A 10,129-nucleotide genomic window follows, 5' to 3' on the forward strand; every position below is an offset into this window, starting at 1 on the left:
ACTGCTGAAAGGCATAAAGAGAGTAATACTTGATTTAGCTAGATTTAGAGCATATGGATAAAAAATACAAAATCTACCCTATTTTTTTAAAGATTTATTTATTCATTATGTATACAGTGTCCTGTCTGTCTGTATGCTTGCTGGCCAGAAGAGGGCACCAGATCTCACTACAGATGGCTGTGAGCCACCATGTGGCTGCTGGGAATTGAACTCAGGACCTCTGGAAGGGCAGTCAGTGCTCTTAACCTCTGAGCCATCTCTCCAGCCCCAAAATTTACCCTATTAATGCTGACCTCAGTGCATTTGTTTGAACCATTAAGTATTTTGCTTATATAAAATCACAGTTTCAGACGACCTAAGAGTACAACCGCATGCAACTCTTCTCCTACCCTCCTCTCCAAATATGAAGGATAGCGCAGCTATCTCCCCGGCTCTAAACTGTACACGTACTTCTGCTGCATCTTCTGCACTGGCACACGTGAGAGGGAAATGTCCCTAGCACAGTGTGACAAAGGAAAACCGAAGACACAAGCAGAGTTTGTCTTCTCCACTTGTTTCTAATGCACACTTAACAGAGATAGGCAAAATTAATAATACCTCAGTTACAGTGATAACTTAACCAAACTCCACTATTTTATTGCTGTATTTAATTGGTGTTAAAAAAAGTAGGGAAATAATTTATGATTATATCTGATTACATTTGTCTGTCTGTGTGGGAAGGAGGCAAATGTGGAGGTCTTCCCTTCCCTGGGATCATATTCAGGCTGTCAGGCTTGGCAGCAAGGGCCTTCACCAACCGAGCTGTAGCACCAGCATGATTATGACTAGTTTAATAAAGAATATTAAAATCCAAATTGCTGCCAATTGTTAGTTCTTCTTTAAAGATTTTTATGGGTTCAAAAAATTCATTTAGGGGCTTTTGTCTGAATAAAGGATTCTGCAGCCTTTCCCACAAAATGCTCATAAAAAGTCTAAGTGTTGTATGAGACACTGAGTAGGCCTCTCTTCCATGTCTGTGGTTTGTAATTTCCGAGTGCTCAACATCTAGCATTTTCACTTCTGGGTAAGAGAAAAGGCATTCTGGTCCATCAGTTCCCCTACTCGTTCCTGGAGGACATTAACCAGCTCCACAATGACAAAGACATGTGTGTCATCAATGTCTTGAATGATGAACTTCTTCCCCAAGGCATTGGACTCATCCAAGTACAGCAAGAACTGCTTCATGGCAGGATCGCTGTGGAGACAAACAGAGATCATAAGACATCAACCGTGTCATAAGGACTCGAGCAATTACATTTGCACATAGTGAATTTTTAAGATGTTCTTTAAAGTTCGGAACTATTATTCAATGTCTTGCTTCCTCTCAGCTTAAAGTAGTAATGATTTGTGGCCATGGCATCATGTTAGATGTCAAGTTAGGACAACTTCAGAAAGGCCTTTAAAGAACAACTCTTCTCTCACAAGAGGAGAAACCATGGCTATTTCTCTGCAGTTTAACAGGGCCTAGACCTACATCTTCCTTAGCTGACAGAGAGCACAAGACAAAAAAAAAGGGCAGAAGAGGCCACTCCAGGAGCCGTGGGGTGGACAAAGCAGGTGGCTGATGGGCAGGAAATCAGACTCACTTGGCCCTGTCTATATAAATATGAGGGATAAAGGGGCAGATGGTGGGGTGGGGGAGAGGGACTGGCAAAGACCCTCAGTAGTACAGGGCTCTAAAACCGGGCTACTTCTTCCTTTCCCAGAAAAAAATGCACCACAAGGACTCAAATGGTGATCTTAGTTAGCCCCACACAGTCTCCAAGCCCTTCTGTCCTTGGCTATCTCAGGTTCTACAAGAATCTCAAAATAGCCTAAAACCATGCACTGTTTTCTGGAGGAATGCATTTCACATAGTGGGACGAATAGTTGTTTTGTGACTCCAATCAGTTCTAGATGTAATTCAGTAAAAAGGGTAAACGGGAGGTCATAATAAAAAAAACCTGCTGTCTAAGTGAAGTGTATTATTTTGCAATGCTTTCACAGCTGATACCAATTACTCTCAGTAATTCCCTGAGTGGTGTTAAAAACAGCAATGGCTAAAAGGTTATAATGACTAGTATCTCTACATTTTTCTAAACGAAATGAGTTGACATAAGTCAATGAAGAGCTAAACCACTGGACCCATGGAGTACTGTGGCACTCACCTCAGGGCCGAACCATGCTGCCAATGTCCTAAAAATGTTTGCTAATGGCACATTATCCTCCACTTCAGCTGTATCCTGCACGTAAGCCTCCTCTCTTGCCCGCATCCCAGAAGGATTTACTGCTTCACAGACCCGACTCCAAGGGCACTGGCCTTGCAAAGTCTTTTAATGATCACAGTTTAAGGGACATTTGATGGAAATGTAGCAAGTTTAGAATATAGTAATCTAAAACCTAGCGGTGGTGGTATGCGCCTTTTATCCCTGCAGTGGGGAGGCTGAGGCAAGAGGGTCTCGGAGTTCAAGGCCAGCCTAAGTCTAAGAGTGTGTTCCAGGAAGCCAAGGCTACATAGAGAAAACCTGTCTCGAAAAACCCAAAACCAAAATTCTAAGCTGAATAACGGACTATTTAAAAAAAAAAAAAAGTAGTGTGGGGATAAGTCCCGCCCCTTAGGGGGCGTGTTCGCCTCGGGCTAATGTCTGCCTATAAATTTGGCGAGTGTGCTCCGAGCTTTCTCTTCTGCTTTCCTGGTCTCCACGGGAACGGTGGTTCTGTAAGTCTATTTCTACATTAAAACTATATATATTTTTACAATCTGTCTGCATTCATTTACGCCGCTACAAAGTAGAGAGAAGGCTCTGGGAGAAACCTACTGGCAAAGGAGCTCTATGAGAATTCCTAAACCTAGCGATGATTGCATATCCAGCTGCTTTCCTGGGATCAGGAATATTTAACAGGAAAAACTTCCTCTGCCTAGATATGTGAAGGGCAGACACCATCAAGCTATTGTCTATAAACACTCTTACAGCGCACTATAAACACAGGTTTAAGACCAGGGAATGTTCCTCAGCGGCAGAGCACCTGCCTAGCATCTGTGTGGAGACAAACATAGCAAGCAAGTGGGGGATCTGTGAAAAGCATATATAGTATCACGGTGAGACCACCAAAATTAGCTGTGACGCAACTGAAAATTTACTGCCCGACGCTGTCAGCACCCTTCACCCGGTAGAATGAGAAAAGTGGCTTTGTTAATGGAAGCCATGCTTCGGGTAACACTTAGCCAACTGGAATGTATTTCTTGAAAATTTCTATTCCTGGTGAGGAGAGAATGCAAACAGGCTATCCAAGCAGAGTCAAGGTGTGAGGGACGCCAGGGGAGACTGAAGGCTTCTGGGTAACCAACAAAGAGGAAAAGCAGGCATAAAGGCCCAGTGCATTATCAGCAGAGACGGCAGGGGCAGTGGAGGCCGGTGATGGTGGGGGTGACAACGGCAGAGACAGCACAGTGGTGGGCTACAGATTCAAGCAGACATAATAAGGCTTCATTTCCAAAAGCATTTCTAAAGTTGAGTTTTCCCAGCCTGAGATCTCATATTGGATCCAGCAAATTGTAGGCACTGGATAAATGTGTCAGAGAACCCTTAGGAGGGACATGTGGTGGGGATCCAGCAGCACCGTCCCTCACATCCCAGCCAGGTTTACCGCTGCAGACAAGCAGCCCTAAGTGACTACTTGATTTCTAGCCTGGGCTGTTGGAGTCCAGTACAGGCTTAGCTCACAGGCAATAAGCCTCACTTCAGTCCTCTTACCCACTCCCTCTCCTGCAGGGACAGGAAGGGTGGAGAATATCCATCACTTGGGATTTAGCTGAGGTCACAAATCTGATTCGATTCCCTTAACCGGCTCTGTCCAGTAAACACATATATGTATCTTTACACCTTTGCCACAAAGGTGTAGGCACTGTTTTGGTTGCTTTGGAAACATGGCCCTAGGGAAGTAAAGTGTTTGACAAGACAAACCCTGTGAAAGAAGAAAATAACAGATGTTCTCTTAGCTTCAACTTGCTTCTCACACCCACTAAAAGCTTCTAAGCCTGACTATAAGGGTTGGCTGGTCTCACAATACACATCCCATCCATTTGTTAGTGCACAGTAAAGCAGCTGCAATTCCTCTCTCTAAAAAATTCTCTGAGGCAGTGCAAACGGAACAGAATATAACATTTGCTGGGTGCATGTCTGCTTCAGTATTCAGTAAATGCTTTAGTAGGCTAGATTTAAGGAAATACTATGTGTGAACCTGGGGATCAGTGGTGGATCCCAAAAGATATTTGTCATAAAAGTACAAATTTTCAAGTATTTTAAAAATCCAGTTTTACAGGTTTTTTTTTTTTTGAAGCTGAGGACCGAATCATATGAAAACAAGCTGGCTCACTGAATTGTACCTTGGCCTTAAACTGTGGTCTAAGACAAACCCTGGGAGGAAGGATTCTTAATACAACCAGACACTTTGATATTTAAGTTCAGCAAAGGCAGGACTAAGTGGCCACCATTAATAGTCTGGCTTAACTGCATTACTGTGGGCTACATAAGAATTAAAAGGCTACTGTTTTGGATTAAGCTTCTATCATTATCAGGCTAAAAATAAAATGCCATTGTTCATGCTTAGTTTTCAAGTCACTCAGTTAGAACAACACTTTACCAGATCTGTTGAAAAAACAGATTTAGTGGTGAGACAGCTATCTCCAGCCAGCCAGTTGTCTTTCCAGGGTCTCACTTTGCTTATTTTCAGGTGAAGATTCTTGGGCTGTGGCTGGTGTGAGCTGATGGCAGCACTGGTGAAGTATGTGCAAAGCCTTGGTTTCCGGAGCTGCTAACAATTCTCCAAGTCAAGTTTAGTTGAAATCCCCTTAGCTCAGGCACAGTGTCTCTATGTATGGACCAAGCCCTGGTATTCCTGACATCCTTGCTCTTATTCTCCATCTGTCTGCTCTTCCACTGGAGCTTGGAAGCTCCATCTAGTTTTCTGATTTTTACCCTGACTTGATCTCCATCATTTTCCAAACAAAAGTTTTATGGTGATATTCAAGATAGTCATCAGTCTGACTATGGGACAAGGCGCCCATAGTGCCTAGGGACACAGCACAGTGCAGTCAACCTCTCCTCACCTGCCCAAGTTCCTAGAGGGGGTCACCCCATGCCTCTCTAAGAACCCCTCGAGAGATAAGGATCTTGACAACCCCAGAATGGCCCCCTAAATTGAGATATCATCTGTGTATGTGCATTAACTTGTGTGTGTATTTAAATCACAATAAAAACAAATGGATTGTAATATTGAAATTTCTTCTCATCTTGAGAAGAATGTTTGCTTCAGAAATACTGTCAAAGTAGTACTGAGAGTGTAAGCTGTCTCAGCAAGGAGAAGTAACTGTAGGAATCCCCCAGGAGTTAGGCTCAGTGTCCCAGGAATTACGCCCAAGGAAAGTCAAGGAACTCATGGATGGATGATAAAACTCAGCCTAAATAACACCTCAAATCATTTAGGTGAAATATGAGATACTCGTACAACAGTTGCAAGATTTCTAAATGACTGGACTAGAACAAAAGGGGAACACAATGATGTGGAGCTGAGAGTGCATGGCAAAACTGATTGGATCTGGCAAAAATTATGGAAGCATACCAAAGCAAAAATCCAAGAAACCACCAGTGGGACAAAACCCTAAGAAATCTGTATGACAACATCTCATGTTGACAATTCTGAGATTTATAGACAAAGGAAAGATCTTAAATATGTCACTGTCACACTGGTGATGATTAACCCATTCCATCATAGTGTGACTCCCTGATGTGTTTAAGATAAAATGTCAATTCCTTCTATTTAGTTAAAGGAAAATTTGCATTGCTTATACAGATTAACTAGCAGCATCATTTACTGCACAATCAAAGGCAAGGCAAAGCAATCATAGACATGTCATTGAATGCTGATGATGGTATTGGAAGTTTTGTGGGCTTTTTCTTAAAGGGAAATCATCGGTGACTTTTATGCATGAAGCAGATCCTGTCTCTGTGATGTATCCAGAAGGACTGAAATAAATAAACTAAAATTGTTTTTTTTCTCACACTCTAGTATCATTTTTGCTTCTATATCCAAATATGTGTGTTGCATGAGGTCCTTCCTCTCCTCAGCTAATAGCCACTGAGATACCAGCCCACTGAGGTGTGGTCTATGACTCTTTCAAAAAGCAACATCTACCTTCAGCTTGATCTCTTGCTTCCAGCTTCTCTTCCGGCTACTAGTCTCTTTTCCCAATCCCGCAGAGGGATTTGTCAGGGATGGTGATCTGTAAGTTTTTCCCCTTTAAAGAAATAATCATTCTATTAATCACAATTCTAAACTGGTGTGGGAGATTGTTTGTGACTTTTGCCTTCATATGTGATTCAAGCAACCTGGGTATGGAGGGTGTTCTCTCTGTTCATGTGGGGAAGGCATGGCAGCAGGAGTAGATGGCTGCTCGTTCTCTGTAAGGAAATCAGTAAACAGTGGGGACCAAGTACAAGGATGTCCTGAAATATCAAGGCTTGTCCATCAGACCCCAATGCCTCCAGCTAAATTCTGGGTCTCCACAACCTCCAAAACCTGCTGAGGTCCAAGTATCCAGAACCAGAAGCCTGTGTGGGCCATATCACATACAATCATATTGATTACGCCATTCTCTTTTTTAATGCTACATCATTTTATCCCACCCGAACCAACCGTCTTACCAATAAACATAACTTGCTGCATCTTTTGGGTCTTTGAATTTGTCTAATGTGATGCTGGAGAGTTCTTATGTACCTTTTTGTGTTGTTATGAGACCTTAAGGAAACAGCAATTGTTTCAGAAATCAAAGGCAGTTGGGTTCAAACATGAGGTTAGCAGTTGGCTGGACATTGGTACTCTATGGAAGTACTCTATATTTACTCTATGGAAAGATGGATTTGACTAAGAAAGGGAGACAGCACCTGTGGAGGCAGGTTGAGTTACTTTGCAAATGACCCATTTTGAGGATCTGTGAACACTGAGTGAGTTAAGTATGTGTGAAGACAGTGATGTCTGCCAGTCTGTCACCAGGGGCAGAGCTCACGGACCTCTGGCCCATTGTGCAGGAATGTCAGCCATCATTATATGGTCTGCCTAACTTTATAGCACAAGAGTTGTCATGGTTGCTGATTTGATATTCCTCATATGGTCTCCATCCATAGAGAAGCAAAAAACAATATCCTTCCCTGAGACAGCAAGTTCTTTACAAATGAAAGGTTCTAGAGCAGAAGAGACATAGAAGATTTATCTAGTCAAGCTGTTGACCAGATACAGGGGGAAATAGAAGATGGATTGAAGAAAAGAGAGAGAGACATGGAAAAATGGATGAATTTTATCATTCATTGGATAAGTGAGTGAACCAATGGATGAGTATGCCTTGTAGGATAAAATGTGCTGCATTCCCTCTGACAGTCAAGCTAAATGGATGATTTACAAGGTTTTCTTCTATGGAGGACACTTATTCCATTTTTCCTTCTTTGTGCTTCACGCCCAACCAGGAGAGTGATGATGAGGATGAGGATAACGGATGAGGATGTACCAGGGTTACCTGGTACAGGTTCTCACCCACATTTTAGCCAAATCACATGACCAGGGACAGCTGATCTACATGTTGAATGCTGACTGGCAGTTTGATACCTCCAACTTTTTACCAAGTTTGTGAAGATGAAGGAACCAAAAATTGCCCCATTACAAGAAGGCGGGATCCTTGCATGATAGGAGGTAGGCATCAATATAACACTGGGATTTGGGGGTATGATGGGTTTGTGGTGTCTTTCCCACACTCCACCTAACATCACAGATTCCCTAGTTAAGTAATTCTATGGAGATCGGTGCATTCACCTTAGGTGTTCATATCACACAGCAGTGTGCATCCATGTGTAAGTATTTATCCTGTGTGCCGGTGAGACTGTTCATGAGTTATTTAGCCCAAGTCCCACAGAACATGATCAATGACAATGGAACAGTGTTTACCAGATATGGTAGGGCAGATATTTAAATGAACTCACCAGATGCTCTTATACCTCTTCAAACAACTCTAAGGAATCAACCAACTTGGATGTGTTATCAAAGGCATTGGAAAAATTCTATGTCACTCCAAGGTACACTGAGTTCTTTCTCATCAAGATCAGGGACTGTAGAATATTGAGCATCTTCCACATTAATTCTGGGTCCACCACCATCTTTCCACAATAAGCTAGGACACTTGATTTGCACAGATTTATCACCATTTTTCAAAGGGCCTACAGGGCCTTATTGATTTCCTTCTGGAACTACAGGACATTTACAACATGGCATCAGATCCCATGAATCTTTTTTATCAACATCCAAAGATCTAACACATTTTCTATATGACCAACTTTACATATCTACTCAGGAAACTTTACCTTCTTCACCATATAACCAACAATCACTACAACAGTCAGCATCTTCCCATGAATAGTTGGGACTATATAAGATTGACCAGTGCACACATATCAATCTGTCCTCTATACCAGGTGATTTGGGAATGTCTCCATATGTCCCAGTGAGTACAGGCACTTTGCCACCAACACCAATGACCCAAGGACTTTCCTCTCTAACACAAGCAAGTCTAGGTCCTTCTCCATTTTTTTGTTTATTTTATTTTTTTGTTGCAAAAAAAAATTTATTGCTCCTTCCCATTTCCCATTTCCCTCCCCCTCCTCACACATTACTCCCTTTCCTCACTCCCATAACCCTCTCTCCCTCCCCCCACTCCATTGCCCCTCCTTCTTAAGAATGAAAAGCAGTCCAGATTCTCTGCCTTGCCTGAAGTCCAAGGTTCTCCGACTTCTATCCAGGACCAGGAAAGTGAGCATCCAAACAGGCTAGGCTCCCACAAAGCCAGTTCATGTATTAGGATCGAAACCTAGTGCCATTGTTCTTGGCTTCTCATCAGCCTTCATACTCTGCCAGATTCAGAAACTCTGGTTTCATTCCTTGCTATTCAGTCCCAGTCCCGCTGGCCATGGTGAGCTTCCAATAGATCAGTTCCACCGTCATAGTGGGTGGGTGCACCCCTCATTGTCCTGACTTCCTTGCTCATGTTCTCCCTCCTTCTGCTCATTTGGATTTTTTTTAATTGAAAAAAAATTCTGCCTTCTTCCAGCCTCCTATTTCCCTCCTCCTCCTCCCACTCCTCTGCCCCTCCCATCACTGCTCTCCTGCTCCCTCTCCAGTCTGAAGAGCAGTCAGGGTTCCCTGCACTGTGGAAAGTACAAAGTGCTCCCCCCTCCATCCTGGCCTAGGAAGGTGAACATCCAAACTGGCTTGGCTCCCACAAAGGAAGAACATGAAGTAGGATCATTGACAGTGTCATTGCTTTTGGCTTGCAGCAGCCATCATTGTCTGCCATAATCAGAGATTCCGGTTTTATTCGATGCTTTTTCAGTCACTGTCCAACTACCCTTGGGATCTTAAGCTCAGTCCGGTGCTCCAATTTGGGTCTCTGTATATATCTCGATCCATCACCAGATGAAGGTTCTAAGGAGATATGCAAGATATTCATCAGTATGGCTATAGGATAAGGTCATTTCAGGTTCCCTCTCCTCAATTGCTAAAGGTACTAGCTGGTGACATCTCCCTGAACACCTGTGAGCCCCTCTAGAGTCAAGTCTCTTGCCAACACTAAGATGGCTCCCTAAATTAGGATAAAAATTTCTCTGATCCTGTGTCCTCCCTTCCCTTATCCCAAACATCAACATTCCCCCATGTACACTCCATTCACCCCTCTCACATTTCTCACCCCATTTCCACTTAGCCCCATGCCACCTCACCCCCAAGATCCCAGGTTTTGCCCTGCAATCTTGTCTACTTCCCATATCCAGGTGGATTACTATATGTTTTTTTGGGGGGGGTGTTCACCTTCTTATTTAGCTTCTCTAGAATCATAAATTATATGCTCAATGTCCTTTATTTATGGCTAGAAACCAATTATGAGTGAGTACATTCCATGGTCATCTTTTTGGGTCTGGAATACCTCACTCAGGATAGTGTTTTTATTTCCATCCATTCTCATGCAAAATTCGCGAAGTCATTTTTTTTTAACTGCTGAGTAGTATATGTATAT

The 10,129-nt window shown here is 42.9% G+C and overlaps 1 protein-coding gene across 1 annotated transcript; it reads right to left on the reverse strand.

Moving 5' to 3' along the window:
* Positions 1-874: 874 nt before the first annotated feature.
* Positions 875-7,611, reverse strand: LOC121443860 (general transcription factor IIH subunit 5-like). Its single transcript, XM_041645612.1, has 3 exons — positions 7,589-7,611; positions 7,401-7,457; positions 875-1,234 (listed from the first exon to the last, which is right to left on the reverse strand). Exons 1-3 carry the CDS (start codon positions 7,609-7,611, stop codon positions 1,054-1,056), a joined length of 261 nt encoding a protein of 86 aa, XP_041501546.1. The 3' UTR covers positions 875-1,053.
* Positions 7,612-10,129: the final 2,518 nt, after the last annotated feature.

Source organism: Microtus oregoni, unplaced genomic scaffold (assembly GCF_018167655.1).
Source record: "Microtus oregoni isolate MIOR12 unplaced genomic scaffold, Mior012 000113F_ref0000058, whole genome shotgun sequence".
Lineage (NCBI taxonomy): Eukaryota > Metazoa > Chordata > Mammalia > Rodentia > Cricetidae > Microtus > Microtus oregoni.

Coding starts and splice junctions, on each gene's coding strand:
- LOC121443860 (XM_041645612.1), bottom strand. CDS start 7,611: ATGTGGGTGAGAACCTGTACCAG. Junction 7,458..7,588: donor TGGGTGAGAACCTGTACCAG/GTAACCCTGGTA, acceptor TCATCCATTTAG/CTTGACTGTCAGAGGGAATG. Junction 1,235..7,400: donor CAAGGCATACTCATCCATTG/GTTCACTCACTT, acceptor TTGTCTCCACAG/CGATCCTGCCATGAAGCAGT.